At 37.2% G+C, this 17088-nt stretch overlaps 1 protein-coding gene and 1 pseudogene across 2 annotated transcripts; one reads left to right on the top strand and one right to left on the bottom strand.

The window, feature by feature from the left end:
- Window positions 1–110: 110 nt before the first annotated feature.
- On the top strand, window positions 111–7109 carry abcg8 (ATP-binding cassette, sub-family G (WHITE), member 8). Of its 2 annotated transcripts, none has more exons than XM_059517738.1 (13): window positions 111–250; window positions 706–807; window positions 1748–1895; window positions 1984–2222; window positions 2310–2442; window positions 3892–4161; window positions 4242–4404; window positions 4530–4625; window positions 4721–4920; window positions 4998–5074; window positions 6252–6519; window positions 6613–6740; window positions 6836–7109. In XM_059517738.1, the coding sequence occupies exons 1-13, from the start codon at window positions 185–187 to the stop codon at window positions 6971–6973; spliced, it is 2028 nt and encodes a 675-aa protein (XP_059373721.1). In that variant the 5' UTR covers window positions 111–184; the 3' UTR covers window positions 6974–7109. The 2 variants fall into 2 exon arrangements, with proteins under 2 accessions (XP_059373721.1, XP_059373720.1); XM_059517737.1 differs by having other exon boundaries at window positions 4527–4625.
- Window positions 7110–9641: 2532 nt separating this feature from the next.
- The window catches only part of LOC132110333 (leucine-rich PPR motif-containing protein, mitochondrial-like), a 72371-nt pseudogene continuing 64924 nt past the window's right edge, over window positions 9642–17088 (bottom strand).

Raw genomic sequence — 17088 nt, 5'->3', positions numbered from 1 at the left:
CACCGATGAGGCTGGAACCATAAACACTGACTCTTATCAGTGGAACTTTGCTCCATTTGCTATATAGAGTGGCTTCTCTCTGCCACCTCTCCTCAGTTTTTTCCAGGACAACAAGAGGAGCAGGTACTTCTCTAAACGGGACACCTGACCAGAGGGGCACAGACCCCTTTCTTCAACATCCACCATGTCAGACCAGAGTGGTTTCCATTCAGAAGACAGCTTTGGCTCTACAAGTGACAAACAGAACAGGGTGAGTTCACCAAGATCTCAGACTACACAAACAACTGACACAAAAATATAAACTATATTCAAAGCATGTTTATTTTGTTTCCATTATATTACTGTTGTCTTCATTTTCACATTTATAACAAGAGTATAGGCTTATTTATTTCCTATTGATTATAGTTGAGTTCATTCTGGGTGACGCTGTAAAAAATGCTCTGTTGCATAAATGGACCCTGAACCACAAAGAATACTCCAGTTGTCTTATCTGTTAACATTTGATAGATTTGATAGAATGCGACTGTAATCAGTTTATGAGCAGCATAATCTTAATTCAGGCTGATAAACCTTTAACAAAAAGTACTGACTAAAATGCTAATAGTAACTGCATACAGTAGATTGTATTTACATGTAAATAATTATGTTGTCAAACATATGGGTCTTAATCTGTGACATTTGCACGTTATGTCTCAACAAACACAGGGTCAAGACATTCTTTTCTCATCTCCAGAGGAGGACAGCAGTCTGTATTTTACTTACAGTGGAGGTCGCAATGAAGTGGAAGTCCACAATCTCAACTATGAGGTCATTCTTTTCATACTGTATTCCTTTTCCTTTTTTCAATAAATTACTCCTCAAAATACAATTTTCTTCCACTGAAGTACTTTTAAGATTCATTCATTTAGAAATTTTACAGGAAGCAAAACAAAAAACATATGCATCAGGTCTAGAAATGTGGAGAAGAGAGTAATATACATGTAATGTCATAAATAAAAAACTTTGTTTAAAGTCCGTGTAAAGCAATATTAAATGTGTGTTCTGAGTTAGTATTTTCTGGATGTCATACTAAAAAAAAAAATTTGTTAGAAGTTGTTTTATGAATAGGTGAAGGATGGCTAAGCAAGTGAATATTTCTAAGAAAAGCTCCAAACTAATTTGCAACTTTGATATTTTGTGGTAACAGGTGGTCTGGGAATTATTGTTTGATCTAAAATTATTTTAGTGAAAATTGTCACATGTGTTAATCAAATATACAATATTAAGTTCCTTCTTACATTTACCTGACGCTTTTATCCAAAGCGACTTACAATTGCTATATATGTCAGAGGTCGCACTCCTCTGGAGCAACTAGGGGTTAAGTGTCTTGCTCAGGGACACATTGGTGTCTCACAGTGGATTCGGACCCGGGTCTCTCACACCAAAGGCATGTGTCTTATTCACTGCGCCAAAATCACCCATATACATATTCTTCCACCAAATACAATCATTTACACAACCAAAGGTAATGATAAGCAGATAATGTCCAACAAAACTGTCCCTCACAAATCTGTTGAGTTTATTAATTATAGGCCAGGTTTCAAGTTTTATACAGTAAGTAACGGGTTTCCCTGCTCAGTGTCCCTGTCAATCAAGTGATCCTTGGTCTCAAAAAGTCTGAATACCTCACATCTCATGCAATGATATTCAAAAACCTTTTAAGTGCCAAAACGCTTTGAATTTGATATCTATTGATATTTGCTCACAGGTGGACATGGCAGCACAGATACCCTGGTACGAGAGGCTGTCCGAGCTTAAGATGCCCTGGGAGATGCACGGCAACAAACAAACGGTCATTAAGGACCTCAACCTATGTGTGCACAGTGGCCAGATGCTTGCTGTCATCGGCAGCTCAGGTACGTCACACTTTAGAAATCTGAACAAAGTACTGCAAGTGAATAAAGGCATCAAGAAAGCCAGAGAGAAAATAAGTTTTGGTTCCAGGCTGTGGGAAGACCTCCTTACTGGACATCATAACATGTCGGGATGAGGGTGGCACCATGAATTCAGGAGAGATTCTGATCAACGGGAAACCTTCCACACGTTCCCTGGTGAAGAAATGCATCGCTCATGTGCGCCAGGATGACCGTCTGTTACCGCACCTCACGGTACGAGAGACGCTGGCTTTTGTGGCCAAACTACGGCTGCCTGCGCACTTCACCCAGAAACAGAGAGATCAGCGGGTGAGCAACTCAAATCATGTATGCTTACAAAATGAACTAGTGAAAGGTAATGCGAGTGTGACTAATGTGTTTGTTTGACCTTCTCAGGTGGACGATGTCATCGCGGAGCTGCGTCTGAGGCAATGCGCGCACACACGCGTCGGAAACCACTACGTGAGGGGGGTGTCCGGTGGTGAGAGGAGGAGGGTCAGCATCGCTGTTCAGCTGCTCTGGAACCCAGGTGAGGATAGGTCTCCACGAATATGACAAAAATCATAATTGTCGATTATTCATTTGAAATTGTAATCGTGATTATTAATTACGATTATCACAATTTACATTGCATAATGTTTATACCATTGTTTGATGCAACTGCATGCCGTATTTTGATATGAAAATAAACAAGCTGTAAACACTCTAACTGAAAAAACTTTTAGTGATTTTCTATAGTATTAGGCCTCAAATTACAAATAGCCTATGCTACATCGGATTGGTTACTTCTTTAAATTAGGCCTATAAAAAGTAAAAATAGGAATGGTATTATACTGTTATACTAAAACTAAAATTACAAAGAATGGGAAAACCCCTTAAGATCACATGTAGAAAGAAAGAAATGCATCTTAAGCACAACATAACATAAGTGGTCTTTGGACGATTATGTAATTGTGGCGTCCATAATTGTAATCGCGATTAGAAATTCGATTAATTGTGCAGCCCTATACTGTAACACATCAACATAGGTATGAAATGACGACTAATGCTTAAAGTCGATGTGATAAAGTCTGCAGGATGCTATTACTTACTATAAAACATCCTGAGTCATGTAAATTATTGTAAATAAAAAACATTTGTCTTCGTAACTAGGCAGTATCACAAGTGCTCCTGTTCTGCATATTCTCAGGTCTGTGTTTGGATGTAGGCAGCAATTATGAGCATGTGTGATTTTATTATTTTTTAGAACATTTCAAATGAACAAAAAGTAAAAATGAAGTAGTCCTAACTTACATTTTAGACATAATATACCTGTTGTTTTGTCTATTTTCGACCGCAATACAGTCTGTGGCATCTCCAAGCAACTCGCGACTGCGATGGCGTTCCTAAGTGAATCAGTGTGTTTGAACGAATCGGTTTATTAAATGATTCAACTGACTCTCTTTCGAACGAATCGGTAAGAATGAATTTGACTCTAAAGTCAAATAATAATAAAGTCTATAGGATCGAAGATCATAATAAAAGACTACGGAGCTAAATAAAAAATATGAAAAAATAAAATTTAAATCATATTAAAATAATACAATTATAATGTAAATATATTGACTTTCTTTTAAACTGACCTCACTTTTGTTACAATCCACTCATTTCCTGTTTTACACTACAAACCTCTGAATAGGCTACTCTATTTCACTAAGAAATTGATTATGAGAGCAAAATTATGGTTATGAGGTGGCAAACCCCACTCTGTGCAGATTTCTTAATTAAACCTTAAAAAACTTTTTCATTAAGTGAGCTAAAATAAAATAACCAAAATAAAGTAAAATAAACACAACAAAAATGATGAAATGACAAAAAAATGTAACTAAAATAAAAAATAAAAACAAAAATATTAATAAAACTTTAATAACATCTCAATCATACTAAAATAGCGCTGGTCAAAAGCATGACTTTTCTTATCTTTTATTTGTGTTTTCAGGTATTCTCATCCTAGATGAGCCTACTTCAGGTCTGGACAGCTTCACAGCCCATAATTTGGTCATTACATTGTACCGTTTGGCTCGAGGGAACCGCCTGGTGTTATTGTCAGTCCATCAGCCTCGTTCAGATATCTTTCAGCTCTTTGACCTGGTAGTGCTCTTGTCTTCTGGTTCAGCCGTGTACTGCGGTCAGGCTAAGGACATGGTATCTTACTTTACTTCTCTTGGGTACCCATGTCCACGATACTGCAACCCCTCTGACTACTACGGTGAGTAGGACAGACATCTGATGTCTATTGTTGAGCATGTTGTCCAGCTGTTGTGTCTGAACTGTGAATTTCTCATGCAGTGGACTTGATAAGCATTGATCGGCGCAGTCCTGAAAAAGAAGCACAATGTTTAGAGAAAGCAAAGATGTTAGCATCCCAGTTTGTAGAGAAGGTGAAGAACACAGAGGATTTCATGTGGAAATCAGAAGATCGCGGTTCTCTGGAACTGGATGCCCCTCAAAGGTACATTTTAATAATCATGGTATTTATTCTTTCACACTGAAGCTTTCTCTTAAATCATTTATAACCTCACATATCAATGAAAATGAAAAGCACAAGAGCTGATGATAAAGTTTCTACACCAGCAGTGTACCTCCCATCTCGAAGAAGGAATCTGTAATCACGGTTTCCAAACAGAAGGATCACCTGCCAGGAAAACTGCAGCAGTTCACAATCCTAATCAAGTAAATAAAGTGGAAAACACGTATTTATTATAAAATTTCGTAGCTCAAAGTGTCTCCTGAATGCTGTTTCCATTACATCCCTGTCATTTTTTTAGACGGCAGGTATTTAATGACTACCGGGACCTGGTGATGTTGGTGGTTCATGGTTTGGAAGCCTTGCTAATGTCACTTCTCATCGGTTTCCTTTATTTTGGAGCTGGGGATGAGGGTCTTTCCATCCAAGATACGGTGGCTTTGCTCTACATGATAGGAGCTCTGACACCCTTCGCTGTGGTGCTGGACGTCATTGCAAAGTGTGAGTAAATTACAGAAGATGTATGTTTTTGGTGTCTTCTTTTGGAGTCCAGTGAAATAATATGTTGTTTTTCACAGGTCATTCAGAGAGAGCCATGCTTTATCATGAACTGGAAGATGGCATGTACTCAGTCACCTCGTACTTTTTTGCCAAGGTAATGAACTGCATTATGTAAGCGCTTCAGGAATGACAGTGTTGTCGATGTGTAGACCTTTGGAACATATGGAGCTTCACAACAAATTGTTTTTTTCATGAACATGTAGTTACAGAGTCAAGAGTGTTGATCAGTTTTTTATAACTTGGGTTTTGTAAAATGCATTACATTAGATGCATGATTGACCAATGTGCAATGTTATTAGCAACATATAACAGCTAGTCTGGTCCTCGGATTTGATTCTCATTGGTGCTCATTGTTTGTATCATTAGACTGTCACCAGACTGTGGATTTTTCAGTGACTCTTTCTTCGAGTTACATCATAATGCCAGCAGGTGGCGATAAGTGAATGTCCTTTTGAGTGACTCATTTGAATCTTTCTCTCAACCATTTTGTTCAAACACACTGATTAATTCAGGGACTAAAAAACAGGGTTGTTCTTGTTAACTAAATATAAAACTATTAGAAACTGTTTTTGGTAAGTGAGATAAAGCTGAAGTAAAATATAAATATCAGATGAAAAACTTTTTAAGATTAGCTTAAACTTAAAAAGTACTTTCTAATGGAAATGAGAAATGTTTCCTAGACAACTAACTGAAATAAGCTGAAATGAAAAATTGCTAAAACTGAAATGAAATAAAAAAAATAACTAAATCACTAAAACTAAAGTTAAAATGACAACTAAAAATATAAAAAATTAGTTAATCCCATATATTAATAAATATAATATTAAAACATGAATAGAAAATTAATAAAAAATAATAATAATGGAACTAAAATAAGACAAACGGCTGTCTTTATGATTAATTGAATCATTCCTTTAATTTATTAAAAGATACTGATTAATTCGAGAACAAAACACTGCTATTGTGTTAAAAAAATCACTAGCATTTGTCTAAAATGTAAGTACACGATATTAATTATTTAAGCAATTTATTAAAGCAATATACCAGTCTGTTTAATTTAAAAGACTTGAACTATTCTATTTATTAGTAAATTAATGTTTGCAGTAAGACCCTTAAATATAAACTTTTGAACAGCAACATTTGATTTTCACAAGAGTTCAGTGAGGGGTGAGTGACATGACAGGGAAAGGCCATGAGTTGAATATTAGCTCCTGTTTGGACTTTATCAGCTCCTGACATTGTGATACTTCAAGCTCCAGTGTCTCTTTCAGGTCCTTGGTGAGCTGCCAGAGCACTGTGCCTTTACGCTGGTATACGGTGTGCCCATCTACTGGTTGGCTGGGCTCAACATTGCTCCCGAGCGCTTCCTGCTCAACTTCCTCTTGGTGTGGCTGACGGTGTATTGTAGTCGCTGCATGGCCCTATTTGTGGCCGCAGCCTTGCCAACATTGCAGACTTCATCTTTCATGGGCAACGCACTCTTCACAGTCTTCTACCTGACTGCTGGCTTTGTCATAAGTCTGGAAAACATGTGGCTGGGTAAAAACATCATTGAGCATTTTATTGCAAATGAATACTAGATTCAAATCTGCAAGTATTCCTTAAATTAACACAGATTTTCATCACCAACAGTGGCGTCTTGGTTTTCCTACATATCTTTCATGCGCTGGGGTTTTGAGGGAATGCTGCAGGTTCAGTTTCGTGGGACCAGAATCCCAATCACTATTGGAAACCTCACTGTAGAATTCGATGGGATTAAGGTGAGGAACGCTGTCATGTAAAATGTTTATATTTTTCACGTATATGGTTTCTGTTCATGGACAACATTCAATGAAATGTTCAACTTTATTTTCAGGTTGTGGAGATGATGAAGATGAACCAGTATCCACTGTATTCCTGCTACCTGGTTCTTCTCGCTGTTGTTTTTGTTTTCATCCTGCTCTATTATCTGTCACTCAAATTCATCAAACAGAAGTCCAGTCAGGATTGGTGAGAAGGACAAATCAGCGTAAAGTCTGGTCCACACTGCAGCTTGTTCTTGCCAAGAAACCAAAATTTAAAAAATTCATCCACAGTACAGAACTTGGTTTATAAACTGTAGTTGTCAAGTCCAAATATGGCTCTCTCCGCAGAAAAATATATTATTCTGATAACACTGTACTATCATTAACTGCCGCTGGATGGCAATAATGTACTATGTTTCTGCACTCTTTTAAGTTGACTTAATTACTTGTTTTGGGGCTCATGTTTCACCAAATTTACTGTAGCATGTCACAGTGTAGATTTCATTTATGTATTAACATTTTTTATGCATAATATTATTATTGAACCGTGTACTACTACAGAAGCTTTGAAAGCTTTCTTAAAGATTTAGAAACTCAAATGCTTGTTATATACACAGTACAGACCAAAAGTTTGGACACACCTTCTCATTCAAAGAGTTTTCTTTATTTTCATGACTATGAAAATTGTAGATTCACACTGAAGGCATCAAAACTATGAATTAACACATGTGGAATCATATATGGAATTAAATACACAACGAAAAAGTGTGAAACAACTGAAAATATGTCATATTCTAGGTTCTTCAAAGTAGCCACCTTTTGCTTTGATTACTGCTTTGCACACTCTTGGCATTCTCTTGATGAGCTTCAAGAGGTAGTCACCTGAAATGGTCTTCCAACAGTTTTGAAGGAGTTCCCCGAGAGATGCTTAGCACTTGTTGGCCCTTTTGCCTTCACTCTGCGGTCCAGCTCACCCCTAAACCATCTCGATTGGGTTCAGGTCCGGTGACTGTGGAGGCCAGGTCATCTGGCGCAGCACCCCATCACTCTCCTTCTTGGTCAAATAGCCCTTGATGCCTTCAGTGTGACTCTACAATTTTCATAGTCATGAAAATAAAGAAAACTCTTTGAAAGAGAAGGTGTGTCCAAACTTTTGGTCTGTACTGTATATATATATATCTGATGTCTCAAACATTACTTGTATTGAGCAATTAAATAAATAACCCCGGGTCAGTGTGACAGGAATACATTTATACTGGAAATATTCCAGTCTCACATTTGGTGTCAACTGTTTCTGGAAAAATGAGAGCAAGATACTTTTTTATTTTCTTATTTCAGTCATATAAATATTTATGTAAGTCCATGCCTGCTATGTAAGAAAAAAATGCTCTAGTAAATCCTAATTAAGAAATACAAATAATAATTATGACATAAGTTGAAAGAATGGCATACTAAGTCATAATTATAAGATGAAGTCTAAAAAACAAGAATGACAAAAGTCACAATAATTACATTGTCATAACTGTGACATTTAATATCAAAATTATGAGAATGATCATAAATCGAAATAAGAGATAAAATGTAAAATTATGAGATAAAAAGTAGTTAAAAAATACGACAAAATAATAAGCTTTTCTCAAGATATAGATCTCATTATTAACAGTTTATATCAGAGTTAACTCATACTGGTTTGCAAATTTAGACACTTTTATTTTTTATTTTATTATAACTGATCCACAATCAAATAATTTTAGATTACCACACTATTCTTCTTCTAGTTATTTACCTATAATGGCTAATTAATCAGAGGTCTCACGCATTCACATGAAAAAGCTTCATTTCATGCTGAAAGAGATGATGAATGTGGATTAAATCTTTACAAATGTGTGAGAATGTTAGATTTGTGCTAACTTGAGATCTATAGAAATGTTATGTGTGACTTGATATGGATCAGATCTAGTGATCAGCGGTTTTTCTTATGTTCCTTTGTTTTTGTTTTCATCAGCATTGCTTTGCCTCTCTGATGGTCATACATGGTGGTCTTAGAATATCTGACAGTGAAAAGTATAAATAACAATGCTTGTTCAAATGAAGGACATGCTTGTATAAGACTAGAATACATTTCAGCAAAGAAAAAAAATTGTCTTTAAAAAAGAAAACCAGAAAAGAAAAGCTGGTGCTCCAGAGTTCATCTGACTGGCACTGGATGGCAGCAATGTTCTGTTCATTTCCTTACACACTTTAGTTCAATTTGGCAAGAGATTACAGCTCTTCTTTGGTAAATATCCTTAAACAGCTTCTCTCTGTTGTAGTCGAAATGTTTATTTATTTAAATATGCAGAGGACTGTACTGCTAAAAGTATGTGCCAAAATCTTTTGAAAGGTTTTATAAGTCGAACAAAAAAGCATTTGTGTTTTAAAACCTAGATAATTCACTTGTGCTAAATCATGATGTACGTTTCGACGAAAAACCAGGATGCATGACAGCTTCCATGATTGTCCCAACGAGACGTTTATTGTACAGTATATATTACTACATAACTCATAAATTTACTATATGGGCATATCATCCATGTGTAATATAATGCATCTCATATGAACATATTTCCATTTTTAGAAGTAAAAACTTGCATTAGGAGGAAACATCTCACTTCAGGAACAAAAAAAAAAGAGAGACAGAAATGATAAAAGAGCCTCTAGTCTAAAGTTTTGGGTTTACATTTATTTGCATAAATATCTATGTACAAATTAACCATATCATGATATCATTATGAAGGGCAAAAAAAAGAAGAACAATCACAGTATAACACACAAGCTGTGCACATCTGTTGAATGTAAAAAAAAAAAAAAAAAAAGGATGAATGACTGAAGTGGTCATTAGCTGTCAGACGGCTCCATGGACTCGGAGCGCTGCTTCTTCAGTTTGTCTGCGTAGAAACGAAATGACTCCTGCAGGACAACAAAGAATGCATTTTTAGTCAGTAAAAGGCTAAACTAGACAAACTTCTCCAATATAACTGCACCTCGAGGTTGTGTTGTGTTGTTTTCTGTCAGAACAGCGGGTGCTGTGTGTAGTTGTGTGATTCCTGCCCTCTGGGGCAAACTAATAACCAAACGGTCCAAACAAATCCTACGCTCACCTTTCATCTTACAAACCATATTAATTCACAAATAACATATTTACTCGTTCCCCCTCCCATAATTAAGCACAGGCACCTCTATTTTTGGAAGGCGAATGCTTTTAGAAGATTACCATTTCTCCAACAATGTATATTCCCTTATTAATGGTGTAATTAAAGTTGATAAATAACAGCTGCTGTGTACAAGAAATGAGGCCAGATGTGAGCGGCACCTCAAATCTCTCCTTATCGCCTCTCTCCGGAGACTCTTTGTACTGTGGTATCAGCAGCGGCCGTGGGACCAGGAGGAAGAGGCGGAGTCGAATGAAGCGCTACCTGAGATTGGTTTGGGAGAACTTAAAAGGTGCGCCGAGAGCTTAGTGTTGCATGAGGGGGAAGGGTTTGTAGATGGCTGGTGAAAAACACCGGAGCGGGGTTCTGGCAGATTGTCAATAATACACAAGAGCGTGAGGTGGACTCTTATGGTACTGTAAAATTAGGAGTATTTCAGGTGACAAAACTGGACTAATCAGTTAGTGCTTAACATCAAAAATGGTTATTAAATAAAGAAGCCCGACATCCAATCACTGTTCAAAAATCACAACTGCCCACACAATGTGTACACAGCACTTGTGATTCATAAAGTGTTTGGAAGTGGGCAATTTGTTGCATAATACGTCAAGTAAACACATTTACATTACCGTTCAAAAGTATGAGGTCAGTACGATATATAATATATTCACAATATAACAATATATAAATTATTCACAATATTTGTGATGATTCTGCTGGAGATGAAATCATGAATATCACAAAAAATTCAAATGCGCTTACAATTTGGCCATTAAGTTTCCAGAATAAGCATTTCGATCTACCACGCAACATCTACTTTGGTTTAAATGATTCCTCTTATTTAAGAAAAAAAGCACAAATATTCAGTATGTATTGAATGGTAAAGATAATAGGTGATTACCGGAGGCTCTTCAAAGGGAACAGGTTCTCCTCCAGTCTCTTGAGAGTCAACTCATCAGCCTTCACCCCCTCAGCCTGCATGCGCTCGTACAGAGCCTTGGCTGATCTGAAGTCCTTGTCTAAACCTGTTGAGAGCGAGGGAGAAAAACATGCAGCATTTCATTCTGCACGTATCAGGCCTCATGAAATAATGATGCTGTAGAGGTCTCTAAGTACTGAAACGTGTTGAAGTTCTCACGGTACGCTGGCTAAAGTCACCCCTCATTAGAAAACACGTGTTTGTATTAGCAAACGTGCCTCCTGTGAGTCAGTCAATGCGTTCTGCTTGTTGCATTTTTAATTGGCAGACTATTAACTGACTAGTTTTGCTATGTGAATAAACAGTGGGTGACTCGAACAGGCAAGCGAGATGAATCTTTCTTAGGATGAAGTGATGAACATGCATATAAACGCTCTACTGTTCACAGGTTCGGGGTCGGTAAGATTTGTAATGTTTTTAAAAAGACTCTTGATCAATAATACAGTCAATCAGTAATATTGCTAATTATTATAACACCTTTTTCCCTATTTTTAGATATTTTAAAAAGTAATGTATTCCTGTGATGGCAAAGCTGAATTTCCAGCAGTCTTTAGTGTCACATGATTCTTCAGAAATCATTTAATATGCTGCTCAAGAAATATCTCTTAGTATAATTATTGTTGAAAACAGCCGTGCTGCTTAATATTATTGTGAAAACTATTTTTTAAAGGATTCCTTGATGAATTGAAAGTTCAAAAGAACAGCATTTATTTGAAATGGAAATCTTCTGAAATATTACAAATGTCACTTTTGATCAATTGAATACATCCATGCTGAATATACATTTTTTTATACAAATAATAATAATAATAATTGTCTTTATTATTATTATTAAAATGTCTTTACTCAAATACTGCAGGAGTGTACTGCGCTTGATCTTGTGAATACTGAAGTATGTGCATACATCTGATGAAAGTTCAGAGCATGAAGACTAGAACAAACTGGGTTTGTTTACCTGCCCTGGATGCTGAGCCGCTCGTAACATGTATGTGAACATTACATCCTTCTGCTCGCTGACAGCCGCACATCGCTAAAGCAATCAAAGAAGCACAAGTGACCTTAAAACTCTCAACACAAACATTTACTGCATATAAAATGTGTCTGCCATTGAGCAAAACATAACCCCTTACTATAAAAACAATTACTTGTATTTCCTGGATCCACACAGCAGGCATTTAAAAGAAAAGGGGAGCGTATGGAGGTGTGTGTAACTGCATGATAGAAGCGTGTGTTTTTGAACGTATCCATCTTCCATTACATCCTTTAGCACTCAGTGCAGCGCTCTATAGTTAAGGGTTAATTATACAGGTAATAAGGGAGTCAGGCAAATAACCACTTATTTCTTTATGAAAATTAAAATGTACAGTGTCCGCCCAATTTAAAGTACAATTATCTACACTTAGCCGTATAAAGGCTTTGAATTGCATCAGCGTGCTCCTGAGCTTTCAAGCGCCAGTGTGCAATTTACGCACTCTTTAATCAGGACAGTATAACACAAGTTAAATTACGGCACAGTGAATTCTGGAAGGGGAAACCGTGCCGTATAGAAACTGTAGGTCTTTGGAAGATTCAACAACCTTGAGCAGCTTCGTCAGAAAGAAGATATTAGCAGGTATGGAGAAATCAGGCAGTTCATGAATGTTCTTGGCATATTTAAAGCAAGCATGGACTAAACTTTCTTCTTGAAATACAAGTTACATCGACAGCATTTGTGGCATAATAGCAATGTTTTAAAATCATGATACACTAAGACGCGGAGAAAGCTTCAAAACAGTATTGTAAAGCACTTCCTTGTGCTTCATGTGTAATTTGGGCGGTAAAGTAAAAAAAATGTCCAGTCCTTCCATTTTTTCTTCTAGTTTTCAGTTCTAGTACTAGTTTCTAGTTCTAGTTTTCTTCTAGTTTGTTACTCAACGAGGATTTTTAACACTTTTTATGAATATTGCCCTCAAAAATTATAATTTCTAGTCAATAAATAGTTCTGAGTATAAATAAAAACATTTAATTTAGATCATTATTAACCATTTTCATTTTACTTTCCAGGTTTTTCATTTTCTCTCTGGTTTCATTACAATTATCTTCATTCGTGCCTCAAAGATGATTCAGTCTTGTAGTTAGTGTGTAGTTTCATGGTTTAACCTTTAAACATTCTCGAATATTTCCATTGCAGGTCTCTTACTCTAAAAAAAAAAATTTTTTCCGTTGTCAAAAAAACATTTTTCATGTTGTGCTCGACACTATGCCACAACTTCTGCTGATACAGTACAGCTTAATTTGTAATGGAACCCCCCCAAAAAATGTCAGAGTTGTTGTGAAAAAGTCCAAATGTCTTTTGAAGGAAAGCATCATTCTGTCTTGTGTGTTAGTAGTATGTTGGTCTTTTAAAACATCAGGACTTTCCTGTGTTTTCTCTGGGTTCAGCGGCAATGAGGTAACATTAAAAGCCAGTCGTGAAAGCAGTGCGTTTCTCTTGCGTCTGCTGAATTAAAAGCGGAGGGGTCAGGGAGGCTTTTAACAAGGTGCTACAGTATATTACATGAACGGAGGCTGAGGTGGGCAGAGTGCCTTCACTACAATCAGAGCAATTAAAACTACAGCCCAACAGCTTCACTCATGAGAGTTCCTCTCTGATGCGATTCACGACACCTACAACACGGCGAACAAGTTCTAAACGAATATGCTGATCTAAGACTATGTAAAATCGTCTTTTGATATTAAGCATTCCATCTCAGGGATGCTGTGAAGCAATGCTTCCTGTTATTTTAACATCTCAAAGGATTTTACTCACTCCTGGGTTTAGTGGTACCTTAATGCAGCCATTTTGTTCCTCAACTCGCTAAAGTGCTTTTTGAAAGAGGGAGAGGAAAGATCTTACTTAAGAGTATCTAAGCGTGCAAAAATGACTGAATGGTTAAAATATGAGAAAGGGAGAGGTTAAAAAGAGCAGCGATCACTTGAGATGGAATTGTAGTTAGTGACAGGGTCAACTAGTTCCAAAAGCAACTTGAATTAGATTCAGCAATTTAGCAAGGTCACTGAGCCCTCATGCATATCTTGGTTTGTGAGAGACAGTACCTGAAGGAGGAACTTGGCCTCTTCTGTCCTGCCCGTGTCCAAGTAAATCAGGAAGAGGTCTGTAGCGGCTCTGTAGGAGGCAAAGTGATTCCAGAGCCTTTCCACCATGGCACTCACTGGACGTAGAGAGAGATGTCAATCAATCACATGCTTTGACAGTGATTACTATGTTACAACACATCAGTGGGTGCTGTAATATTTATCCTTTCCACAAACAAGGACTAGATCCGTTCAGAAAGACTCAAAGAACACACCTGTGTAGCAGTGGCTCTCAACCTTTTTGACTTCAAGAAGCCTATTTGAAGACTCCTCTGCCATTTAAGCACTATTTCAATCTCCTATTTGTTTTTAAATATAACCCCTTGCAATCTTTAATCAAAAAGCCACCCACTTGACTTACATGAAATAATTGTCCATTTAGTCTGCATCACTAATGTTCTATGTTCCAATCTAATAAAGGGACAAAATCAGATTGCTATATATATATTTTCCTCATTCTATAGCCATTTTACTCGAATATGTCAGATAAAGGGGGTTGGGAGTTGCTTGCAAACTACTTATTTTAAGTAATTTCTTAAATATTTATCATATTTTGCAGCACCTTTCAATGTCGAAAAATTAACAAAAATCGCAAAAGCCACTGTTGCAAAGGGCTTTTTTTTTCCACATCATTTTTGTGGTCATAAAAGCACAATATCTGCAGATTTTGTTGGAGGTGTTGGAAGATTGCCGAGCATCCCTGGTTGAGAAGCACTGATATTGATGAAGAGGTGGTGTGTGGGTCTTACATTTATCTAGTGCAGCATCATTGTTGGCATCTAGAACTTTGCGGAAAATAAAAGAAATACTGGATTTATGATTATCTGTGTTCTGGATGTAAAAGGACTCCAACAGCTCCACCGCACTGTCAATGTCCTCACTGCAGAGGCAGAAAAGAGTTCATACTTCATTTTAGTGATTTGAACAAACCCCTTTATAGAGTCAGATACACTGTATGAAAACATTGTTAGGGATCCAATATAAAAATAAGATGGAAATTCTTTGCTATGAATTTTCTCCATGTGTTCCCTACAGTACTTTCAAAATGATAGATATATATATATCTATCATTTTGAAAGTACTGTAGGGATTGTATATATATATATATATATATATATATATATATATATATAGAGAGAGAGAGAGAGAGAGAGCGAGAGAGAGAGAGAGAGAGAGAGATTCAGAAGCAGCCCTTTTTTGGATCCAAAAAAGATAACTTTAGTCCAAAGAGCATAACTTAAGAAAGGCAAGGAGGAAAAAAACCAAGCCAGTTGAAAATTTCCATTACATTTCTGTGTCCCTTCCATCCCCGACTTTCATTTACAGAACAGTAAGTGCATTAAACTTTAATCGGCCACATTAATATTCCTAGCCCAGACAAAATGTCATTCCCCACTATTTCCAAAGTCTTGAGACAGTGCAGGACAGCGGAAGAGCAAAGCATTCCTCACGGCTGATTGGGCGGCTTCCTGTTAGCACAGCTTCGTCCTGTAGGAGTGAACTCTGACCCCAGTGCGGACCTAAACAACAGTGACACATGTGCTGTGTACGCCTGAGCCAAACTGACTGGTTAAGAGGAGAGATGGGGCTCCGGAACCCGGCCACCACATTAGTGCGGCCCATTGTGAATTATTCAGACTACATAGTCCTAGCCATCACAGCATATTTGAGCCTTTAATAATAATGGGTGTAGAGCGGTGAAGGGGATGGAGGAAAGGTAAGATGAAAGAACAGAAGATGAAATTGAGGTGTGAGAAAGGGCCACATTAGCAGATGGTCCTTTTTAGCACAATAAACCTCTGATGACACCAATTTGTAAATCAAGGTCAAACCACAGAAAGGCCACATTTCATTTTATTTACAGAATCAAGGGTGCTTCATTGTTTTTTTTTTATTTATTGTTTTTTTCAAGAATTTGTTTTCACAAAAATAACCAGGAAAAGTTTGTGTGGGTTGAATCTAATCTCGCCGAACAGAGTCTGCTAGTGCTGCCATTGTTAGAAACCCTGGGCGTGTGGTTCAGAGTTTCTGAGATAACAATACATCTATAATCAAGTCTTTGTCACAGTCAATCACAGTCTTAACCTCAGTATCATCTGCTTCCCTCCAGCTGCCAGGGAAGTGTTTTGCCAATCTAACTGTGCATCCAATTAAAAAACATCTGAATGACTGCTCATCTCAAGTATTGTGAGCCGCTGTAGTACATGAGCCAATGAGATCATCTGAGTCTTGTAGAGACTTTAAAAAAAAAACATTAAACCAATGTTATCGACCCCAAACTTTGTCTCTCAGTTTTATTTACGATCAAGCATAAATTGTGAGTCAGATGAGAGAAAAAGTAAAACAAACATTGCACTTATATAACCACTTGAGAAAAAGAGTTCATAAGCAATAATAACAAAGCTTGCTTAAAAAAAAAATAAAAAATACTTACTTTTTAATATGAGCGAGAGCAGTATTGTTGACCAATAACATGCTGGACAGCTTGATGGAGCCTAAAGTCTTCACCAAGGCCTCCACTTCCTGGATGTCCTGTGTGTTTCCTTCACTAGCGAGACCTTGGACCAGTCGAGTGATGGCTAACTGACTGGGCACCTGGTCAGCCTGTAACATGCCCTTAAGAGTCCCCAAGGCATCTGTGAGCAGGGAGAGACCATGCGGTCAGGTTTAATAAAAAAGTCCTCAGGCATTCCACAGTATTCATCACTAATGGCTGAACTGAGAGAACAGGTCAACTTTTGTTCACACCTTTCATCTGGCATCTCTTCACCTGAGAGACGATGAGGAGGTTGTTGGCATTGTCACTTAAACTGAATTCAGGAACATGATCAGTGGCACTGAAAAGACAAAAGGAAGATGGGTATTGATTGAACACAACTGTAGTTTGTGATAAAGCAAAGTGTGTTGTAGGATCAGGTGTTTTTATGTATTATACATGATGTTGTGTATGTGTGTTGATGCTGAAAGCCATTTCTTCAGCGGTCATCTTTAAATTGTGCGCATGCATGTGTGTGAGACTGAACAAATCCAGCAAATCTGG

Source organism: Carassius carassius, chromosome 30 (assembly GCF_963082965.1).
Source record: "Carassius carassius chromosome 30, fCarCar2.1, whole genome shotgun sequence".
NCBI lineage: Eukaryota > Metazoa > Chordata > Actinopteri > Cypriniformes > Cyprinidae > Carassius > Carassius carassius.
The sequence above is the reverse complement of the archived record's forward strand: the minus strand, read 5'-3'. Positions and strand labels throughout refer to the sequence as shown.

Bases quoted from the DNA above. Each gene is read 5' to 3' on its own strand.
- abcg8 (XM_059517737.1), top strand. From the start codon at position 185: ATGTCAGACCAGAGTGGTTTCCATTCAGAAGACAGCTTTGGCTCTACA. The intron at 2,443-3,891 runs GTGAGGATAGGT...TTGTGTTTTCAG, and splicing joins TCAGCTGCTCTGGAACCCAG to GTATTCTCATCCTAGATGAG. The intron at 4,162-4,241 runs GTGAGTAGGACA...TTTCTCATGCAG, and splicing joins CAACCCCTCTGACTACTACG to TGGACTTGATAAGCATTGAT.